This window comes from Scyliorhinus canicula, chromosome 7, assembly GCF_902713615.1.
Source record: "Scyliorhinus canicula chromosome 7, sScyCan1.1, whole genome shotgun sequence".
Lineage (NCBI taxonomy): Eukaryota > Metazoa > Chordata > Chondrichthyes > Carcharhiniformes > Scyliorhinidae > Scyliorhinus > Scyliorhinus canicula.
The window spans coordinates 107,142,898-107,167,106 of record NC_052152.1 but is presented as its reverse complement, the minus strand read 5'-3'; the positions used below and the strand labels follow the sequence as shown (position 1 = coordinate 107,167,106).

The window sequence follows — 24,209 nt, the reverse complement described above, 5'->3', positions numbered from 1 at the left end:
GCAAGTTCTCCCTGTGTGCGCGTGGATTTCCTCCAGATGCTCCGGTTTCCTCCCACAGTACAAAGATGTGCAGATTAGGAGGATTGGCCATGTTAAATTGTCCTTTTATGTCCAAAAAGGTTGGGTGGGGTTGCTGGGTTACAGGCATGGGGTGGAGGTGTGGGCTTAAGTAGGGTGCTCTTTCCAAGGGCCAGTGAAGACTCGATGGGCTGAATGGCCTCCTTCACTGTAAATTCTATGATTCTATGATCTTGTCATTCTGTCATTCCATAAGTCCGCTTTATTACTGACTGACCCATTTTTGTCATAAGAGCCATAGGAATTGAATGTTTCCCCAGAAACTTCTTTAAGGCTCCTATCATCTGATCGAATAAGGTATCATTATCTGCAAACTTAACTCCTGTCAAAACTAGGAGCCTATCCATATTGGTCACTAGCAGAGTCCAGCAATATAAATGCCAACACAGACTGTGGAAATTCCAGGCGGTGTTTGTGCAGCCTTTTGTATAGTCTACTAAATTCCATTATATAGTCCTCAATAGAAATATCCTCTGTTTTCCAGAATCTATCAAATTTTGACCAGGCTTCATACGCCTTTATCTTTTTGATAAATCTTATCCATCAAACACAATAGAGTCTCCAGACCTCCTTCTGAGTCTAACGTTTCCAATTCCAGTTCAGAAAACACTTTGGATGTTACGCTCATAAGGTAAAGAAAGAGCCAATGCCATACCTTGTTTCCTCTTTCCCAAGGCAGTTACCTTAGTCCACATAACAACCGCACTTCCCCATTGATCGTACAATCCCCTTTCAGAAAATGGCGGATGGTCATATCCAGACACCTCTATTCTAGGTTCAGCCATATATATTTTTTTTTCCTTCTCACTCACTCCTTGGTTGATGCAGAATTTTTTTTTTCTTCTGGAAATGTTTATCTTTTACTCTTTATATTTGCACAGCAACCATCCTCTGCTACCACTGTTAGCTTCTGCCTGCTGTTGAGTAAAGAGTCAGGAGTTCTGCTCCTTTTCACAAGCACCTTTATTTCCCTTGAACACACTCTATACAAAGCTCTATCACCACATCATATGCCACAAGAGCCACCTGCAACCCCTTTACATATCAGTTTCAATTATTGGATGCTTAACATCAATGATACACCTAATTGGAATGTCTCTTAACCCATTCCTTAACAATGATTCTCTCCTCCATATCATCAAGCCTTTTAATGGTGCTTTGCAACTCGGTCTTAAGAGCAGACAGATTTTGCATCAGCACACCAAGTCTTTGGTCAATCACTCACTTCCAGAGAACCCAGAAGAGCACGGGTCGAGAGAGATCAGGCCGCCATGTTGAAAGGGTGGCTCCACCCTCACTAAATCTGGTTACCCCCCTCTGATCGACTGATTGCTTGATGTTTTTTGGCATGTTCTTACAATCCCCAAGTCTTACAGGGACATAACAGAAAATATTGATTCAAGGATTAGGTAGATAAATGCCAGGATAAAATTTAGTTTTTATAAATTTAGAGTACCCAATTCATTTTTTACAATTGAGGGGCAATTTACCAGCACATCTTTGGGTTATGGGGGTGAAACCCACGAAGACATGGGGAGAATGTGCAAACTCCACATGGACAGTGACCCAGGGCCGGGATTCAAACCCGGGTCCTCAGTGCCGCAGTCCCAGTGCTAACCAATGCGCGACATACCGCCGCCCCTGGCAATCAGGATAAATGATAGCTTATAAGCGAGTGATGCCAGAGCCTGTAGAAAAGCAGCTGCTACTCGCGTTTGCATCACGTGATCCCACCGATATCTATGATATGGCATTTGCATCTCAATGTCTCTAGACTCCTGCTAATCTTGTTACTGGGCAAATTGCATCTCATTAGTCCTAGGTGCCTGCTAGTGTTGTTACTTTTCTGTTATTTTGTTTTCACCTCAAGATCACTGTTAACCTTGATAACTTTCCACATTCCTGACAAGCACCACTGTGCTGGCCAAGCCCTGAAAGGGCATATCCTCCAGACTGGGCCTGCGCAGGTGTTGAGGGAACCAAGAAACTGACTTCGCCCTTGCCCAAAGTTGTCACTAACCATGCTGTCACACAGCAATTTCCAGTTGTTCTTTGCTCAGTTTGGGATTTTCCGAGGGCACTTAGCTCCTGATCTCATTACAACCTTGATTCAAACATGGACAAAAAAGTTGAATTCAGGAGATAAGGTTTAGAGTGACTGCCCTTGACATCAAAACAGCATTTGAACCTGTTGCATTAAGGAGCCATAGCAAAACCTGAAGTCCATAGGAATAGGGGGGAGAATTTCCACTAGATGAGTCATCCCTAATACAAAGGAAGATGGCTGTGTTTGTTGGACGCCAATCACCTCAGCCCAGGACATCGCTACTGGTGTTCTTCAGGGTAGTGCCCTAGGCCCATACATCTTCAGCTGCTTCATTGATGACCATCTCTCCATCACAAGAGCAGAATTGGTGCTGTTCGATATAAATTGCACAATCCTCAGATGTTCAAGCAGTCTATGATCATTTGTTGTAAGAACTGGACTACATTCTGGTTTGGGCTGCTAAGTGGCAAGTAACATTTGTGTCACATGTGTACCAGGAAATTACCATCTCCAAGAAAAGAGAATCTAACCATTTACCCTTTATGTTCAATACATTCCCATCACTACATCCCCCACAATCAACATCCTGGGATTACCATTGACAAGAAACCTAACTGGACTAACCATGTGACTTTAAAAGCAGGTCAGAGTCTGGGTGTTCTGTGGTGAGTCACTCATCTCCTGACTCCCTAAAGCCTGTCCACCATCTACAAGGTGCGAGTCATGAATGTGATGAAATACTTTCCACTTGCCTGGATGAGTGCAGCTCCAACAACACTCAAAATGCTCGACACCATCCAAGACAAAGTAGTTCACTTGATGGTACCCCATCCACCGCCTTAAACATTCACTCCTTCCAACTATGGTTGCAGTGTGTACCATTTACAAGGTGTACCGACCACACTAACTCACCAAGGCTTCTTTGACAGCACCTTACAAATATGCAACGTCTACCACCTAGACAGAGATGGGTAGGTAGTGTATAGGAACACCACCATCTGCAAGTATCCCAGAAACGCGCACACCATCCTGTCTAGGAACAATTGCTGTTACTTCACTGCCAGATTGAAAACTTGGAACTCCATTATTAAAGCTACAGTGGGTACACCTGCACCAGATGAACTGTAGAAGTTCAAGAAGGGAGCTCACCACCATTTTCTTAACATTTCGGGATGGGCAATCAATACTGGCGTTGCCAGCCATACTTGAATCCCATGAAGAATTTTTAAAAACTTTGGCCCATCAAACGCTGACACCCCTTCCATGTGGTTGCTACGTCCAGACTCGACCAATCCAAGGTTCTTAGTACCATCCTCCCATCTTCTGAAGTTGGTAGACATGAGCCCATCCAAATGTCCCATTCACCATCATTTCATTGGTCTCCAGGACCCTATGTTCAAGTTGAAATTCTCATCCTCGTGTTCCAATCCCTTCATGTTCTTGCTTTGCAACCCTGCAATTTCTAACTTCCTTCAGGCTTACTGGCGTGCCTCAGAATTCTTCTTTCCTCCAATTATCACATCTTTTGCAATCTATCCTTGGTTTACCCAACCATTGGTAGCTAGCTGTTCCTTTAGCAACGTAGTTCCATGATCTAAAGTTCCCTTCTCCATGTCTCTTTTCCATTCTCTTTTGGGATCTTACTTTACCTACACATTGATCTGACCTAACGTTCCTGCTTTGGTTTAGCATTCAATTTTTTGCATACGTACATATTTGTGAAGCACCTTTTGAGCATTTTTTTTTTCTTTTAAAGGTGTTTGTATATAGAAGCTGCTGTTTCTGTAGGAAGACAGATCATGGTATTTTACTGCATCTGATTATTTCAATATTGTTTATACTTTTTGATCAATTAATCTTATTAGCAAGGCCTTTGCACAGAGACTTAATTTAGTAATGTGCAAATTAACAATTACTTTTCTTTTTATTTCTTAGGACTCAGCCCTAGGCTTTCGAAAGTAAACCTTTTCACTCTCCTTAGTTTGTGGATGGAACTTTTTCCAAACAATGATCAAAAGAAAATTCAGGTACAGTATTTGTCCAATAGATCTTATTGAATATAGCAGCTTAATAGTATGAAAAGATGCATGGATAATATGTTGATCGATACATTATTTCGCTTAACACCGACACATTGGGTTCTATTATTGGGCAGCAGAGTAGCATAGTGGTTAGCGCTGTTGCTTCACAACACCAGGGTCCCAGGTTCAAATCCCGGCTTGGAGCACTATCTCTGCGGAGTCTGCACCTTCTCCCTGTGTCTATAAGTTTTCTCCGGGTGTTCCGGTTTTCTCCCACAAGTCCTGAAAGACGTGCTGTAATGTAATTTGGACATTCTGAATTCTGCCTCCGTGTACACGAACAGGCGCCGGAATGTGGCGGCTAGGGGCTTTTCACAGTAACTTCATTGCAGTGTTAATGTAAGCCTACTTGTGACAATAAAGGTGATTATTATTATTATTGTTTCATTTCCGTAATCGATTAAGATAGTGCTTAAATTATCAATCATTTAACGTAGAACTCTAGTTAGATTAACTGCAGTACACTTTTGTGTTCTTGAGCAGATTCTGTACATTGACTATCTACAGTCATAGGCTGGGTACTGTGCAATTCCACAGGCACATTGTACATAAATGTGGTATTAATGTAGATGAATTGAAGGACACTTTTCTTTTTAATATTTTATTAAGGTATTTGAAAATTTTTATAACAGAAACATAAACAATGACATCAACATGATAAAATTAACATTTCCAACACCCAGCCCAATCTTCATGCACCTCAACCATACAACAACAATCCGCCCGACCCCCCCCTCCCCGAGAAAGTCGACAAACGGCTGCCACCTCCGGGCGAACCCTAACATTGACCCTCTTAAGGCGAACTTTATTTTCTCAAGACTGAGAAACCCAGCCATGTCACTAACCCAGGTCTCTACACTCGGGGGCTTCGAGTCCCTCCACATTAATAAGATCCGTCTCCGGGCTACCAGGGAGGCAAAGGCTAAGACGTTGGCCTCTTTCATCCCCTGAACTCCCGGATCTTCCGACACTCCAAATATCGCTACCTCCGGACTCGGCACCACCCGTGATTTTAGCACCGTGGACATTGTCTTAACCAAACCCTGCCAAAACCCTCTAAGCTTTTGGGCATACCCAAAACATGTGGACATGACTTGCTGGGCTTCCCGCGCACCTCGCACACCTATCCTCAACCCTGAAGAACTTACTCATCCTAGTCGCTGTCATGTGTGCCTGGTGGACTAAATTGTATCAGGCTAAGCCTGGCGCATGATGAGGAGGTATTAACCCTGCTTAGGACATCCGCCCATTGACCCGCCTCTAACTCTCCTCCTAGCTAATCCTCCCACTTGGCCTTAAGCTCCTCCACCGGAGTTTCCTCCGCCTCTGAAAGCTCCTGGTAAATATCCAATACCTTCTCCTCTCCCACCCAGGTACTGTATTATCCTGTATTACCCGTGGCGGCAGTAGCGGAAAGGCCGGCACCTGTTTCCTCAGGAAGTTGCGCACTTGCAAATACTTAAAACCATTCCCTGCTGGCAATTTAAATTTATCCTCCAAAGCTTTCAAGCTGGGAAAGCTCCCATCCATAAATCCATCTCCTATCCTTCCAATTCCTGCCCTCTGCCAACTCTGGAACCCGCCATCTAGCCTACCCGGTACAAACCTGAGGTTATTATAAATCAGGGTCCAAATCGACGCTCCCTCCACTCTTTTACATCTCCTCCATTGTCTCCAGATCCTCAGAGCCGCCACTACCACCGGACTTGAGAATCGGGCCGGCGAGAATGGCAGAGGTGCCGTTACCAATGCTCCCAGACGGGTGTCTTTACATGACGCCGCCTCCATCTGCTCCTCTGCTGACCCCTCCCCCACTATCCACTTTCTAATCATGGCTATATTAGCCACCCAGTAGGAATTGCAGAAGTTTGGCAGCGCCAACCTACCCTCCCCCTGACTGCGCTCCAGCAACACTTTCTTCACTCACGGTGTTTTACTCGCCCACACGAACCCAAAATAATCTCATTCATCTGCTTGAAAAAGGCCTTGGGGATGAAGATGGGGAGGCACTGAAAGACAAACAGAAATCAGGGGAGAACTGTCATTTTCACCATCTGTACACCACCCCTCACCCCCCGCAGTGATAGCGGGAGCATGTCCCATCTCTTAAAATCCCCTTCCATTTGTTCTACCAACCGGGGCAGGTTTAACTTGTGTAGTACCTCCCATTTCCGGGCCACCTGGATGCCCAGATATCGAAGCTCTTCCCTACCATTCTAAGCGGCAGCTCTCCCAGTTTCTTATCCTGTCCTTTTGCCTGGATCGCAAGCATCTTGCTTTTTCCCATGATCAATTTATACCCCGAAAAATTGCCAAATTCCCCCAAGTACCATTAGTGTCCCCCATCCCCTCCAACGGGTCCGAAATGTACAAGAGAAGGTCATCTGCGTAGAGCGAGACCCTGAGCTCCATTTCTCCCCCCCCCACCTGAACCAGCCCTTTCCAGTTCCTAGAAGCTTTTAATGCCATGGTAACGGGGGGAGGGGGCACCCTTGCCTCGTCCCTTGGTGTAGGTCAAAATAACCCGACCTCAGCCGGTTCGTATGCACACTCGCTACTGGTGCCTGATAGAGCAACTGCACCCAGTCAATAAAACCCTCACCAAACCCAACCTTCCCAGTGCCTCCCACAGGTAATTCCACTCCACCCGATCAAAAGCCTTCTCCGCATGCATCGCTACCACCACCTCCACCTCCTCTCCTCCTGAGGGCCTCATAATAATATTTAGAAGCCTTCGAACATTGGCCTTGAGTTGCCTGCCCTTAACAAATCCCGTCTGGTCTTCCCCTATCACCCCCGGGACACAGTCCTCTATCCTTGTGGCCAGTATCTTAGCCAGCAGTTTGGCATCCACATTCAGTAGAGAAATCGGCTTGTATGACCCGTATTGCTCTGGATCCTTCTCCCGTTTCAGGATTAATGAAATCGAGGCCTGCGACATTGTTGAGGGGAGGACTCCCTTATCTTTTGCTTTGTTAAATGTCCTCCCCAGCAGTGGGCTCCATATCTCTGAAAACTTCTTATAGAATCCCACCGGGTAGCCATCCGGCCCCGTGGCCTTGCCCGACTGCATGCCCTCCAGCTCCTTGATTATTTGAATTGAAGGACTTTCACCCAACAGGGGACTTCACAAATTAAAGTACTTTCCCCAAAATTCTTCCTTTGCATAAGCCGGTGTAAACAGTGTGGGCAGGATTCTCTGTTCCCTGATGCTGATTTTGTAATCGGCAATTAGGCGGAGAATCCCTTTTTACGATGGAATGGGGGGGGGGGGGTGTTTTGCATGCTCTGCCCCCTCTGAAACGGCATAATAAGAACATAAGAACATAAGAACTAGGAGCAGGAGTAGGCCATCTGGCCCCTCGAGCCTGCTCCGCCATTCAATTAGATCATGGCTGATCTTTTGTGGACTCAGCTCCACTTTCCGGCCCGAACACCATAACCCTTAATCCCTTTATTCTTCAAAAAACTATCTATCTTTACCTTAAAAACATGTAATGAAGGAGCCTCAACTGCTTCACTGGGCTAGGAATTCCATAGATTCACAACCCTTTGGGTGAAGAAGTTCCTCCTAAACTCAGTTCTAAATCTACTTCCCCTTATTTTGAGGCTATGCCCCCTAGTTCTGCTGTCACCCGCCAGTGGAAACAACCTGCCCGCATCTATCCTATCTATTCCCTTCATAATTTTAAATGTTTCTATAAGATCCCCCCTCATCCTTCTAAATTCCAACGAGTACAGTCCCAGTCTACTCAACCTCTCCTCATAATCCAACCCCTTCAGCTCTGGGATTAACCTAGTGAATCTCCTCTGCACACCCTCCAGCGCCAGTACGTCCTTTCTCAAGTAAGGAGACCAAAACTGAACACAATACTCCAGGTGTGGCCGCACTAACACCTTATACAATTGCAACATAACCTCCCTAGTCTTAAACTCCATCCCTCTAGCAATGAAGGACAAAATTCCATTTGCCTTCTTAATCACCTGTTGCACTTGTAAACCAACCTTCTGTGACTCATGCACTAGCACACCCAAGTCTCTCTGAACAGCGGCATGCTTTAATATTTTATCGTTTAAATAATAATCCCATTTGCTGTTATTCCTACCAAAATGGATAACCTCACATTTGTCAACATTGTATTCCATCTGCCAGACCCGGGCCCATTCACTTAACCTATCCAAATCCCTCTGCAGACTTCCAGTATCCTCTGCACTTTTCGCTTTACCACTCATCTTAGTGTCATCTGCAAACTTGGACACATTCCCCTTGGTCCCCAACTCCAAATCATCAATGTAAATTGTGAACAATTGTGGGCCCAACACGGATCCCTGAGGGACACCACTAGCTACTGATTGCCAACCAGAGAAACACCCATTTATCCCAACTCTTTGCTTTCTATTAATTAACCAATCCTCTATCCATGCTACTACTTTACCCTTAATGCCATGCATCTTTATCTTATGCAGCAACCTTTTGTGTGGCACCTTGTCAAAGGCTTTCTGGAAATCCAGATATACCACATCCATCGGCTCCCCGTTATCTACTGCACTGGTAATGTCCTCAAAAAATTCCACTAAATTAGTTAGGCATGACCTGCCTTTTACGAACCCATGCTGCGTCTGCCCAATGGGACAATTTCTATCCAGATGCCACGCAATTTCTTCCTTGATGATAGATTCCAGCATCTTCCCTATTACCGAAGTTAAACTCACTGGCCTATAATTTCCTGCTTTCTGCCTACCTCCTTTTTTAAACAGTGGCGTCACGTTTGCTAATTTCCAATCCACCGGGACCACCCCAGAGTCTAGTGAATTTCGGTAAATTATCACTAGTGCATCTGCAATTTCCCTAGCCATCTCTTTTAGCACTCTGGGATACATTCCATCAGGATGTCTACCTTTAGCCCCATTAGCTTGCCCATCACTCCCTCCTTAGTGATAACAATCCTCTCAAGGTCCTCACCTGTCATAGCCTCATTTCTATCAGTCGCTGGCATGTTATTTGTGTCTTCCACTGTGAAGACCGACCCAAAAAACCTGTTCAGTTCCTCAGCCATTTCCTCATTTCCCATTATTAAAACTCCCTTCTCATCCTCTAAAGGACCAATATTTACCTTAGCCACTCTTTTTTGTCTTATATATTTGTAAAAACTTTTACAGTCTTTTTATATTCTGAGCAAGTTTACTCTCATACTCTATCTTACTCTTCTTTATAGCTTTTTTAGTAGCTTTCTGTTGCCCCCTAAATATTTCCCAGTCCTCTAATCTCCCAGCAATCTTTGCCACTTTATATGCTTTTTCCTTCAATTTGATACTCTCCCTTATTTCCTTAGATATCCACGGTCGATTTTCCCTCTTTCTTCCGTCCTTCCTTTTTGTTGGTATGAACCTTTGCTGAGCACTGTGAAAAATCGCTTGGAAGGTTCTCCACTGTTCCTCAACTGTTCCACCATAAAGTCTTAGCTCCCAGTCTACCTTAGCTAGTTCTTCTCTCATCCCCTTGTAATCTCCTTTGTTTAAACACAAAACACTAGTATTTGATTTTACTTTCTCACCCTCCATCTGTATTTTAAATTCCACCATATTGTGATTGCTCCTTCCGAGAGGATCCCTAACTATGAGATCATGAATCAATCCTGTCTCATTACACAGGACAAGATCTAGGACCGCTTGTTCCCTCGTAGGTTCCATTACATACTGTTCTAGGAAACTATCGCGGATACATTCTATAAACTCCTCCTCACGGTTGCCTTGACCGACCTGGTTAAACCAATCGACATGTAGATTAAAATCCCCCATGATAACTGCTGTACCATTTCTACATGCATCAGTTATTTCTTTGTTTATTGCCTGCCCCACCATCTCGTTACTATTTGGTGGCCGATAGACTACTCCTATCAGTGACTTTTTCGCCTTACTATTCCTGATTTCCACCCAAATGGATTCAACCTTATCCTCCATAGCACCGATGTCATCCCTTACTATTGCCCGGATGTCATCCTTAAATAACAGAGCAACACCACCTCCCTATCATTTACAGGATATAGGCGTCGCTGGTTAGGCCAGCGTTTATTGCCCATCCCTAGTTGCCCTTCAGAAGAGGTGGTGGTGAGCTGCCTTCTTGAACCACTGCAATCCCTGAAGAGTAGGTAACCCCCAAAGTGCTGTTCGGGAGGGAGTTCCAAGATTTTGCCCTAGCGACAGTGAAGGCGATATTTCAAACTATGGGGTGGTGAGTGACTTTAAGGGGAACCTTCAGGTGGTGGGTTTCCCTTTCTAGATGGTAATGTTTGTGGGCTTGGAAGGTGCTGCCCAAAGCATTTTGGTAAATTCCTGCAGTGCATCTTGTAAATGGTACACACAGCCTGTCACAGTTTGTCAGTGGTAGGATTGAATGTTTGTGGAAAGGGTAGCAATCAAGCGGTCTGATTTGTCCTGGAGCTTGAGGGTTGTTGGCGCTGCACTCATCCAGACACATGGAGGGTATTCCATTACACTCTCTACTAGGGCCTTGTAGATGATGAACAGGTTTTTGGGGGGGGGGGGGGGGGGGGGGGGGGGGGGGGGGTTAGGATGTGAGTTACTCACTGTAGGATTCCTAACATTTGACCTGCTCTGCTGGCCATAGTATTAATAGAGTTAGTAAAGGGACAGCATGGTGGTGCAGTGGTTAGCATTGATGTCTCATGGTGCAGAGGACCCAAATTTAGCCCCGGGGTCCGTGTGGAGTTTGCATATTTTCCCATGTCTGCGTGGGTCTCACCTCCATAACCCAAAGATGTGCACGGTAGGTGGAGTGGCCACGCTAAATTGCCCAATAATTGGAAAAATTAAAAACATATGGCAGTCCAGTTCAGTTTGTAATCACTGGTAACGCCCAGGATGTTGATTTGTGGGGGTTTCAGCAATAGCAATGCCATTGTATGTCAAGGGGCAATGGTTAGATCTTCTCTTGTAGGAGATATTCATTGCCGGCACTTGTGTGGCGCAAATGTAACTTGCCACTTGTCAGCCCAACCTGGATATTGTCCTGGTTGACACCTAATCTTTCATTATGCCTGGTGTTGCTCCTGGCATGCTCTCCTGTACTCTTCATTGAACCAGAGTTGATCCCCTGACTTGGTGATAATGGTAGAGTCGGGGATATGCGAAGATCTCCACAAAGACTGTGCGGTGGTCACTTTTACCAATACTGTAACGGACAGATGCACCTGCAGCAGGCAGGTTGGTGAAAATGGGGTCGAGTATGTTTTTCTTTCTTGGTTCCCTCATCACCTGCTGCAGTTCCATTCTAGCAGCTCTGTTCTTTAGGACTTGGTCAGCTCAGTCACTCTTGGTGATGGACATGGAAGACAACCACCCAGAGTATATTCTGCACCCACGCCACGCTACGTGCTTCCTCCAATTGGTGTTCAAGATGGAGGAGTACTGATTCGTCAGCTGAGTGGAAGGTACATGGTAATCAGCAGGTAGTTTCCTTGCCCGTGTTTAACCTGAATCCATGAGATTTCAAGGGGGTCCCTTGTTGAGGATTCCAAGGGCAACTCCCTCCCACCTGTATATCACTGTGCCACCACCTCTGCTGGGTCTGTCCTGCTGGTGAGACAGGACATACCCAGGAATGGGTCTGGGACTTAGTCATACTCCAGAATCAAACCTTACAAACTATGTCAGGCTGTTGCTGGACTAGTCTATGATCAGCTCTCCCAAATTTGGCACAAATTCCCAGCTGTTAGTAAGGAGGACTTTGCAGCATCGACAGGACTGGGTTTACAGTTAATCATTCCTGGTGCCTGGGCCGATGCTGGGTGTTGTAATATGTCCATGGAGGCAGAAGTCCCGTCACCAGAATTCCTTTTATTTACAACCCCAACAGCTGAACAGCCACGACCATTCAGTCTGCTGTTTACACCGAGAGTGCAGAGGATCTGACACTCCCTGTTATATACACAGAAAGGGTTTCCACTAATCAGGGAACTCGTATTCTAATTGGCCAGTCTCAAAGACCTGGCCAAAGTCATTAAATCTCCCCCCCACCCCCCTCCCAAAGTCCGAGGAGCTCCCATGGTCCTTGTGACTCGTGGGTCTCCTGCTTTGTTGTTGCGCCGGGTCTGGCTCTTCCACTTCGGCCTCCGACGTAGGGGGAGTATAACGGCTAGGTACTGTCTTTTCCGATGTGAGCACCTGAGGGGCGGTTCGCCCCTTTCCTTCGGCGGCAGGGGTACAGCTGCAGCATCATCCACGGTGACCATATCCGAGTCCGATGGCCTCACCGGTGGTGTCGGCGGGGCATAAATAGTTTGTCAGGGAGGACTCCCCATGGTCCTTGGTCCACTGGTCTGAGTCAGCTCCGGAGGAGGAAACTAATCTGAGGCCCGCACCTGGTCCAGGTGTTTCTTTATTACATGTTTTCCCACACGTATGTCCTGGCCTCAACTGTTCCTGCTACCTATGTGGGACCATAAGCATAATTTCTGACGCATACATTTTCACCCGTGTTGAACTGCCTTTCTCGACAAGCGTTGTCGTGGCCGCTGCATTGGGCCTCTTGGTGTTGCTCTATTCTGCAATCTAAATTCGGGAACAGTAGCCGCAGCCGGGTTCGGAGTTGTCTGCCCTTAGTCGCTCCGCCGGTGCTATTCCCGTTGTGGCGTGTGGGGTTGTTCTGTAGTTAAATAGCCAGCGCGACAGTTTGGTGTCCAATGATGCTGCTGACTGTTTCTTCAACCCGACTTTTAAGGTCTGGACGGCTCTCCCTGCCGAATCATTCGATGCTGGGTGGTATGATGCTGTCCTTATGTGCCATTCGACTTCATAAATAGTGGAGTCCTGGCTGATGAAAACCGATCCATTATCCGAAACTAACACCTCCGGGATACCATGAGTTTCGAACAAGGTGTGGAGTTTTTCCAATGGTAGTTGTTGAATTTGCAGAGTTCATTTCATTGACGTCCAGCTATTTGGAATGGGTGTCTACTATTATAAAAAACATTGAACACATAAACGGGCCTGCAAAATTGACATGAAGTTGCGACTATGGTCTACCTGGCCATTCCCATGGGTGCAGCGGGGCTGCCGGTGGCACCGTCTGCCCTTGTTGACATTCTTGGCACCGATCTACCAATGCGGCTATGTCTGTGTCCAGGCCCGGCCACCAGATATAGCTTTTGGCCAGCATCTTCATTTTTGAGACTCCACGGTGCCCATGATATAGTTCAGCCAGGATGGCTCGACGGCCGTGACTCGGAACTATTACTCAAGCCCCCCATAGCAGGATCCCGTCTTCCGCGGTGATTTGCTGTCTTCTGTTCCAGGACTAGCCCGATCTTTCCTTCACCCCAGTTAGCACCATGTGTTTTATTTTTTTGATAAAACCCGGTCCCTTTGGGTCCATAAACAAATGTTTTGTGCGGCCACTGGAAGGGTGTCCAGGAAATGTTAAGGTCATTATCGTTTCCTCTATTTTGGGTACTAATGGCAGAGTGCCCGGTAATGGCAGCCTGCTTAGTGCATCGCCGTTTGCCACCCGGGTTCCTGGCTGATGCTCCAGTTGATACTGGTACGCTGCCAGTAGTAGGGCCCAGCGTTGGATCCGGACTGAAACTATTGGTGGTATTGCTTTGCCTTCTATCAACAAACCCAGCAATTTCTTGTGGTCTGTAATTATAGTGAATTTCCGCCTGTACAAATACTGGTTAATTTCTTCACTGCAAAGATCACAGCCAGTCCTTCCTTTTCGATTTGGATGTATTTTCGTTCTGCTGCTGCCAGCGTCCTGGAAGTAAATGCAATAGGTCGGTCCTGTCCGTTTTGCCCTCTGTGTGCCAAAACTGCACCAACGCCATATGGAGACGCATCGCACGTGAGCACCAACTCTTTCCTGGGGTTGTAGTGTGACAAGACATTGAGGAAATCTGTTCTTTTATCTTCTTGAAAGCCCTGTCTTGGCGGGCAGACCACTCCCAGGCTTGCCCGTTTTTTAATAATTGGTGTAGGGGGTCCAAGATGGAAGCTCTGTTCTGTATGAACTTTCCATAATATGTCACCAGTCCTAAAAAAAGACCTTAACTCCTGGATTGTGGTGGGGGCTGGGGCATCTTTAATTGCCCTCACCTGGTCCTCCAAAGGGTGTAGCCCTGATTTGTATCCCAAATAGATTACTTGAGATGCTAAGGAAGCAAATTTCTCCCTCTTTAGGTGCACGCTTGCTGCTGAAAACCTCCTAAGGATTTCCTCCAGGTTTTGCAGGTGTTCCCCCTTTGTCTCTCCTGTAATGAGGACGTCGTCCAGGTAAATGGCGACTTGTGGTAGATCTTGCAATATGTTCTCCATTGTCCTCTGGAATATCGTACAAGCTGACGATACCCCGAAGGGTAATCTTGTGTATTGAAAAAGGCCCTTCAGGGTGTTTATTGTTCAGAATTTTTGGGACTCTTCGTCCAGCTTCAGCTGTAGATATGCGTGGCTCATATCCAGCTTTGAGAATAGGAGTCCTCCAGCCAGCTTTGCATACAAATCCTCAATCCGGGGAATTGGTAATTGTCCAGTTGTGAGTAGCGATTAATCGTTTGTTTGAAATCTCCATAAAGGCGGACTGAGCCGTCCGGCTTAAGGATAGGCACCAGGGCATCGCCCACTCTGCAAATTGGACCTGTTTTATTATTCCCTCACGCTCTATTCGTTTTATTTCCATATAGAATTTCTGCCTTAATGCGAAGGGTACTGGTCGGGCTTTGTAGAATTTTGGGACTGCCTCTGGATCTACATGCAATGTCGCCTTTTGTCCCATTATTGTTCCGAGCCCTTCTCGGAAAACCTCTGTGTATTTCCACAGGAGTTAGCTCAGGTGACCATTTTCCAGCTGGAAAATGTTTACCCAATCCAGTTGGATCTCTTTTAGCCAGTTTCGTCCCAATAAGGTTGGCCCCACACCTTTCACTACCATTAAAGGCAGCCTAACCAGTTGCTCTCCATAAGCCACAGTTACATGTGTTGTTCCCAACACTCTCAGTGGTTCCCCTGTGTATGCCCTCGGTTTTGCCGAGGTCCTGGTTAGGAATAAGAATTGGAGTCCAGTGCAAATTTTATTGAATACTGTTTCCCCTATCACTGATACGGCTGCTCCAGTGTCGACTTCCATCAGTGTGGGACGTCTATTCAACCTTATGGATAATTTAATGGGTGTTGATTTCACCATCGTTACACGATTTAGTTGTTCCTCGTCGGAGGTAGGTGGGGCTTGTAGGGTATGCATTCTCCTGTATCCCAGCCTACGTGACCTTCTCCAAGATGATGGTTTTGGGCTTCTATTTCTCCTTTCTGGCTCCGATCTCTGGCAACAACTACAATATTTTGCCGGGCGAAAGGCTGCAGGGGCTGCCGTCTGTCTGGACCTAATTTTCCCTGCTTGGGAGGGCTTCTGCGAGTGGGCCTGGTTAACCTAGTATCCGAGTCGTTCCTGAGGGTGGCTATGCAGTTGCCTATCCCCCAGCGGCAGTCCCTTAACTCAGTTTCCCTGGTATGGGTGTCTACCTCCATTGGAGTACCCTGTAACTCATGTGCTCCACTTGCCGCCTTTTCTAAGGACAAAGCCAGCTGAGATGCTTGCTTTTAATCCAGTTCGGTCTCTGCTAACAGACCTTTCTGTCTTGCTAAATTATTTATTCCACATATCAAACTGTCTCAGAGCATCTCGTTTCGTGTCAGGACAAATTCACAAGCCTCTCCTAGTTGCCTTCATCTTGTTAAAAAGTTTGTAACTGAGTCCCCAGTGTCTCAGAATGCTGAGCAAAACCGGTACCTTCGCAACATCAGAGATGGTTTGGAGTCATAGAACTCTTTTACTAAGTTTGTCAATTCCTGGAAAGTTTTCGTGTCCAGTGCCTCCGGAAAAGTGAGACAGTGCAGAATGGCAAAGGCTGCTGGCCCACACTGTCAGCAGTATGACCCGTTGCTTTTCATCCGAAATTATATTGTTTGCTGTAAAGAAGTGCTTCATCCGCTCTACATATTGGGCCCAGTCTTCCACTGCAGGGCCAAAAGAGTCCAAAATCCAAATAAAGGTATTTTGCCTGTCAGTGGCTTACCCTCAATATGCAGCAGGTGCTGATGAGCAGGTTTCTTCGGGTTGTTCCGTTTTCCTCATCGCCACTGTAATAAGTCCACAGAGGCAAACGTTCCCGTCACCAGAATTCCTTTTATTTACAAACCCAACAGCTGAACAGCCATGACCATTCAGTCTGCTGTCTGCACTGGGTGTGCAGAAGGTCTGACACTCCCTGTTATATACACAGAAAGGGTTTCCCTGATTGAGCCACTAATCAGGGAACTCTTATTCTAATTGGCCAGTCTCAAAGGCCTGGGCCTAAGTCATTACAGTGGTCCGTCCAGTTTCATTCCTTTTTTATTTTTCGCAGCGGTTGCATACAAGTGAGTGGCTTGCTAGGCCATTTCAGAAGGAATTTAAGAGTGGGTCTAGAGTCACATGTAGGCCATACCAGGTAAGGATGGCAGATTAACTTCCCAAAAGGACTTTAGTGAACCAGATGGATTTTTACAATAATCGACAATGGTTTCATGGTCATATTAGACTTTTACTTCCAGATATTTTATTGAGTTTTCAGTCACCATCTGCCATGGTGGAATTCAAACCCAGATCCATAGATCATTATCCTGGGTCTCTGGATTACTAGTTCAGCGACAATACTACTACGCCACTGCCTCCCCCATGGGAGCGACATGCTGATTACACACCTGTCCTAATTTCTGCATTCCCACAGAACACTAGTTGGGTGAACTGGGAGGCTTATAGACCAAATGTTTGGAGTGACGATGCTGCAGATGTTTTGCACTGTTTTGGTTTAATAATATGACCCGGAGAACGTTTCCAGAGGTACAGTAGTTCACTACATACCGCACAATGCGACTCAGGGCAGAAACCTTACCATTGAAATTGCTGAGGAACAGTAAAGAACTTGGCAAAACCAGAAGGACACTGCTGCACAGGGACCACAAACAGCACAATACTATAGAAAGTTTTTTGTACCAGTCTCCCCTTGACCAGTTTTTTCCTGAAAGTCCTGTACATGATTCTTGAATCAGTCTGAGGCTGTGAATACAGTATTACGGCGTAATTTGTAACCTTGCTAGTGCACGAAATTAGTATTATTATTGGTCTATGTCCTGATATTGATATGAATCACAAAAGGTTAGTCTAAAGGTACAGAAAATCATTTGGAAAGCTAATAGAATGATATTGTTTATTGGGGGGGGGGGGGGGAATTGATTGCAAAAGTAGAGCGGTTCTGCTTCAGACGTACAGAGTACATTTGGAGTACTGTGTATGGTATTGGTCTCCTTATTTAAAGAAAAATATAAATGCGTTATAAGCAATTTAGAGAAGGTTTACTAGACTAGACCTTGCCCCTCTCCTGAGGTGTGGTGATCCTCAGGTTAAATCGGCAGCCGACTGGTCAAAACTGCTTATGGTCATCTGGAACTATGGCAACTTTACTTTACTAGACTAATACCAGGAATGGACAGGTTGTCTTATGAGGGAAGGTTGGACAGAAATAGTACACGTGCATACCTACAAGGGTGTCACTGTCCCAAAGGGAGAGCATTTAACTTGTGCAAAGAGGAAATTCATTCCTTAGTTTCATCCCCAGTAGGTGAAACTGGTGCTTAAATATTTGATGATAGAATCTAAAAAAAAACCTGGGGAAGGTTGGACAGGATTGAGCTTGTATCCACTGGAGTTTGGAAGCATAAGTAGCAACTTGATCAAAACCTTATCATGAGGGGCAGCACGGTGGCCAAGTGGTTAGCACAACCGCCTCACGGCGCTGAGGTCCCAGGTTCGATCCCGGCTCTGGGTCACTGTCTGTGTGGAGTTTGCACATTCTCCCCGTGTCTGCGTGGGTTTCGCCCCCACAACCCAAAAATGTGCAGAGCAGGTGGATTGGCCACGCTAAATTGCCCCTTAATTGGAAAAAATAATTGGGTAATCTAAATTTTAAAAAAAAGAAAGAAAAAAAAAAAAACCTTATCATGAGAGAGTCTTGACAGGATGGATAAGGAGAAGATATTTCCTCTTGTGAGAGAATCTAGAACTAGGGATCTTAAAAAAAGGGATTGCTTATTTAAGACAGAGATGAGATTTTTTTTCTCTGAGGGTCATGAGCCTTTCAAACTCTCTTCCTCAAAAGACAGTGGAAGCAGAGTCTTTGGAAATGTTTACGGCAGAGCTAAATTGAGGTTATTGGCTATATCCTGCTTAAGTAGTGACTCAACAACCTGATTAACCTACAGTTGTGTACGTGTTCTTGTAGTAAACGCCCAGCTTAAAATAGTACACGTGCATCCCTACAAGGGTGTCACTGTCCCAAAGGGAGGGCATTTAACTTGTGCAAAGAGGAAATTCATTCCTTAGTTTCATCCCCAGTAGGTGAAACTGGTGCTTAAATGTTTGATGATAGAATCTAAAAAAAAAACCTGGGGAAGGTTGGACAGGATTGAGCTTGTATCCACTGGAGTTTGGAAGCATAAGAAGCAACTTGATCAAAAGCTTATCATGAGAGTCTTGACAGGATGGATAAGGAGAAGATATTTCCTCTTGTGAGAGAATTTAGAACTAGGGATCTTAAAAAAAGGGATTCCTTATTTAAGACAGAGATGAGATTTTTTTTCTCTGAGTGTCATGAGCCTTTCAAACTCTCTTCCTCAAAAGACAGTGGAAGCAGAGTCTTTGGAAATGTTTAAGGCAGAGCTAAATTGAGGTTATTGGAGGTAGGCAGGAATATAGGAGTGAAGTTACAATCCGTTCAGCCAAGATCATATTAAATGGCGGGGCAGGCTCAAGAGGCCAATTCCTCACAATTTGTTTGTTCATATTTGAAAATGAAATGAAAATGAAAATCGCTTATTGTCACGAGTAGGCTTCAATGAAGTTACAGTGAAAAGCCCCTAGTCGCCACATTCCGGCGCCTGTTCGGGAAGGCTGGTACCGGAATTGAACCGTGCGGCTGGCCTGCCTTGGTCTGTTTTCAAACCCAGCAATTTAGCCCTGTGCTTATTTATTACTATTATCTATTACTTCATGCCCATGTGTATCTTATCTGTTCTGTTACTTCACATTTCTGTACATTGCTTATATTTTGCTTCACTTGGACCACATTCCTAATTAATTTGCTAAATAGATTAATATGTTTGGAATTTCCTATTAAGGCAATGTGAGGTCAGCCATATTAGACTGCGCTGTTGATCTTTTTCACTTCTGTTGGTTCTCAACAGCTATTTGCACACTTCCTGACACATCTATCCAATGAGTATGTAACACCATTGAACCTTTCTATTGTTGCCACACATGTTTGCATTAAGCTCTGGCCACAAAGGTACTTCCACGTTGAAGCCTCTTCACTGAAATTAAGAACATCTTCTCTATTGCTTCCTTACCCACATTGCTGAATGATTTCACAAACAGTGTCGTAGATGGCTATATCCTGCTTAAGTAGTGACTCAACAACCTGATTAACCTACAGTTGTGTACATGTTCTTGCAATAAACGCCCAGCTTAAAATAGTGAACGTGCATACCTACAAGGGTGTCACTGTCCCAAAGGGAGGGCATTTGACTTTTGCGAAGAGGAAATTCATTCCTTCGTTTCATCCCCAGTAGGTGAAACTGGTACTTAAATGTTTGATGATAGAATCTAAAAAAAGACCTGGGGAAATCTAAGATAGCCCAGAGAAAACAGTTCAATACTACAGAGATCAGTTGACCAGGAAAAGGAATGAAAGAAGCGAAAACAACCTGGATGTGTACACAGTTTTTACGTCATGCCCTAACTGTTGATATAATATTGTCGGAACTGAAAGTAAACATTTCCAATACTTTGTTATTGACTTAACTTTGGAAATGGGTTAAGAATTGAATAAGAGTTTAAAATGTGAATGCTGTCTCAAGATAGCTGAAAATCTGTATATGCTGAATTGGATGGTCACAGCTGAGCCAACTGGGCAGTGTGATGCCACAGCATCTTAGTGGGATGGTAGGAAAAGTCAGGAAGGTTCGTGCCCCTCATAAGTATATAGTAGCCTCTCCTGGAATTGTGAATAGAATTGGGCTAGGCTGCAATGTTTCTCAGTTGCTCTCCCAGTCCCCAACCTACTCCATGGTGATATTATGTGATTAATTTTACTTGGATCCGGTAGAGAGGGCAACCAAACCTGGTATTGCCATTCTGTTGGGAGTTGGTGTCTTCAGGCGAGAGGGCAGAAACTTGAGGGGGGAGGGAGGTGAATGGGTATGTTGAGGGTGAAGGGTCAAACTCACGACTAGCCTGAATCCAGGGCAGGTGGAGAAAATGTCCTACTAACTTTTATTTGTACAAATAAACTAATCAGTGGCATTTACCCACATTTGTAAGGATACACTATCTCCAGATTTTAACCCATTCATAATGAACTGAAAAGCATTGGAATGATTTCAAATCTTCTGATGAAATCGTGTTGCTCGTGGGTCTATGTTTTCCCGTTTTATAATTGATCCTGAATATCCATTATTCTCTGTACGATCACTCATGAGCTATTACTTTGCAGTGCAGTGGCTTAGTAGGAGGAGTGGAGATTTACAGTGGGAAGAGAGTTCTGCAGTCATTTAGCACATAAGACAATCCCAGATTCAGCACTAGGCCAAATGATCAATTTATCTGTTGACGCTACTTGTTGAGTTTGAAATGTTAAGGCACCAGGAGAAAGGTCTGTCTGCACATGACACCTTGGGCACTTTATGATTCTGGTGAACTCTCAAAGCAGACAAACTTGCTTGTAACCATACCTGAAAAACCACAGTCAGGTATTCTCCTAGTACACCCTGGAGGATCAGCTGATGTGGATCTTAAACCTACTACTTTGTAATCGAGAGCCAAGCATGTTACATTTGCTGCTTTTGGTATACCTGTAGCTCAGATAATTAAATGCAAATTGATTTAATTTGCATTGTTACAGTCCATATCGAAGTTGATGTTGTACAAATCAATTTTGTGGATGCATCATTTGTTATTTCAGTGGAAGGTGAATCTCTTCAAAATGTCATCTCCTTAACCAACTTTTTATCATTTCACCATAACACTCTTGCCTCTGACTCAGAATATGGCTTGTTCAAGTCCCACATCATAGACTTGAGCACTAATTTCAGATGACGTGATAGTGAAGGATTGCTGCATTATCTAAGGTGTCGTCTTTCACATGACTGTTAACCCAAAACTCCAACTGCTGGCCCACGTAAAAGTTTCACAAGTTATCCCCATTGTCCTGGCCAGCATTGAATCTTAAACAGCTCTAATTCAAATGATCAGATCCTTATTACATTGCTGGTTGCCAGATTTGCTGTATGCAAATTGTCTACTGTTTCCAACGTTACAACAGTGACTGGACTTCAGAAGTACTTATTAATTGACTTTGGAACTTCATGAAGCCATGAAATGTATAAATACGCTTTCTTACTCCTATAAAGGAAAAATGTAGGAGTGTAATTTGATAAAAAATAATGACGTCACGTTGTTACACACTGTTGATGTGAAAATTGGCTAGCAGCTGTCAAGGAAGAAGATACCCTGTGAATTGCAAATCACTTCCAAGTACTAGCTGATCTCCAGCACTCCATTTTGACTTCACAAAAATAACAAATCTCCTTTTACCCTGCCCCCCCCCCCCCCCCCCAATGATTTTCATGAGGCTGCTCACTTGCATATTAATTGGCCATTAAGCTCATATCAGAAAGTTCAGTCCAGTAATTAACAGCACATTGCCCTTTTAGCAAAGTGACCATTGTTAATAATTGTCAATCAACCTCTCTATCCCAGGAAGTGAACAATTTAAAATGTAGAGTCTTATTCTTTCAGGTAATGAATTGTTGGGGAGATTTTAAAATGTTAAATGACATTAAATTCATCCACTTTAGTTCACCCTCCTTCTCGAACCTTCATCTGTTTATTTCTCAACCTATAAATTCCATTGGTTAAGGAGATCGGTTGTTTGTCTTCTTTGTGACGACTGGGAAATGTTAGGAAATTGGATCGAAGATGTAGTGGGCAGTTTGGGGGTTAACAACCTGAGGGTAAAATTGCTAGTAGTTGAGTCAGAGGTATACTCCCATACATGGCCTGAGTTACATTGTCCTATTCAGACTTAAATTCATTAATGGGAATAAACCGGATACCCCTGTTTAGCTCATTTGGCTAGACAGTTGGTTCAAGATACAGAGCAAGGCCATGAACTCCGGTTCAAGTCCTGTACCTGCTGAGGTTATTCATGAAGGCCCACCTTCTCAACCTTGCCCCTTGCCTGAGGTGTGGTGATCCTCATGTTAGATCACCACCAATCACTTCTGGTGGTGGCCATGGAATGAGTGGTCGCACATTTGGTGGCCCTTGCTCAAGGTGGATTTTTTTAGGTCCTTCCCAACTGAATGTTATTTGAGGGCAAAAGGTATACGAATGCCCAGGGAAACTAGTACTCCTCTTGTGAGGCTGGTGTATGGAACAGAGGATGAGCAGTGCCATGAGAAAGAGAGAGCAGCTGGAGCAGGAAAGTTTTTGTGGTGCGCCACAGGTGAAGGTGGCGGAGGACAAGGGAGCAGTGCTGCCTCTGCCTGCCCCAGTGGTCGATGGAGCAGCTGGAGTTTTTGAAAAAAAATTCCACCAGCAGAGGAAAGAAGCTTTGGAGGATTTGGCCAAGGTGGTGGAGCCGCTCAGGGTGGCGATTGAGCATGTGAGCTGAGACAGGAGGCTCGACCTGGCAATCCAGAAGGTAGAGGAGTTGGTTGGGGGGGAGGGATCGGCTGGGGTTGCTGGAGACTGGGATGGTGTTGAGCAGCCGGAAGAGCTGAGAGAGAAATTGGAGGACCTCGAGAACGGCTCCAGGAGGCAGAATCTAAGGATTGTCAGGGTACCCGAGGGCATTGAGGGAGCGGAGGCTGCAAAGTATGTGGTGAACATGCTGGATAAATTGATGGGGGATCCTCGAGGTGGATCAGGCGCACAGGACCCTGAGGAGGAGGCCGGAGATGGCAAGGGCAAAGGTGGTGCGATTGCATTGATATTTAGACAAAGAAAATATTCTGAAGTGGGCGAGGCAGACTGCAGGAATCTACCATGGGGTTAAAGTGTACTCCCGTATACACTTCAAAACTCAGTAGGATTTAAGTTACACTTCTCAGATGCGCAATAAAAATCTTTTTTTGTGTCTATTGATTATAATTGAGAGACTAAGATCTTCTTGTGTTACAAATCAGATGTTCTCAAAAAGCCCTTGCCAGCAAAAGACTTAAAGAGAAATAATTGGCTTAACGGTTTACAACAGATTTAACTTTCAAAATACAGTAATGGTTCTTTGCTCAAAGCAAAACAGCTTGCGCGAACTTCAAGAGTTAGAATGGAAATATGAAAATACGAAATAAGGATAGCGAGTAGTTAGATGAAAAGTATAGAGTGATCCTGGATAGAAAATGGCTTCCTGAACCTCTATTCTTAAAGAGAATATTCTTAAAGAGAATGTTATCAGTCTGACTCCACCTGTCCCTACCCCTGCAATGTGCTGATCGGCTTGGATGGGTCTCAAATGCATTTGGTTGGATGGTTAGTTGTCAATCATCAATGTGCAACATTATCTTGTTGAACTTTTAAAATTAATATAAATGTTGCATGTGGAATTCTTAAATGTGAGTTGGAATGCAAACTCTGCTCTTCTCATTAAACTGGTATGTGCAAAACTCTGCAATTCTGTTCATTTGAACAATGGCAGAGCTCTTATGAACTGTAATGTCAATTTAACCTTTAGTATAATGTTGCATAAGCTTTAGCTAGCTTTTTTTAGATGTTTCAAATTCTGTGCTTCGCCACTGCAAATTCTGCAAGCTGTGTATTTTTGTAATCTAAGTTATGCTTGAAGTTATATGATTAAATCCATTTTTAAATTGATTTTAAACTGGGATTTAGTATTTAC

General features: G+C 44.7%; 1 protein-coding gene across 1 annotated transcript in view; it reads left to right on the top strand.

Annotated features, from left to right (window-relative positions):
- Window positions 1-24,209, top strand: part of cdadc1 (cytidine and dCMP deaminase domain containing 1) — a 150,303-nt gene that overhangs the window by 33,692 nt on the left and 92,402 nt on the right. Inside the window, exon 2 of the mRNA XM_038802619.1 lies at window positions 4,061-4,152. Coding sequence (XP_038658547.1) covers window positions 4,061-4,152 — 92 coding nt within the window. The remainder of the gene's footprint in view (window positions 1-4,060; window positions 4,153-24,209) is intronic.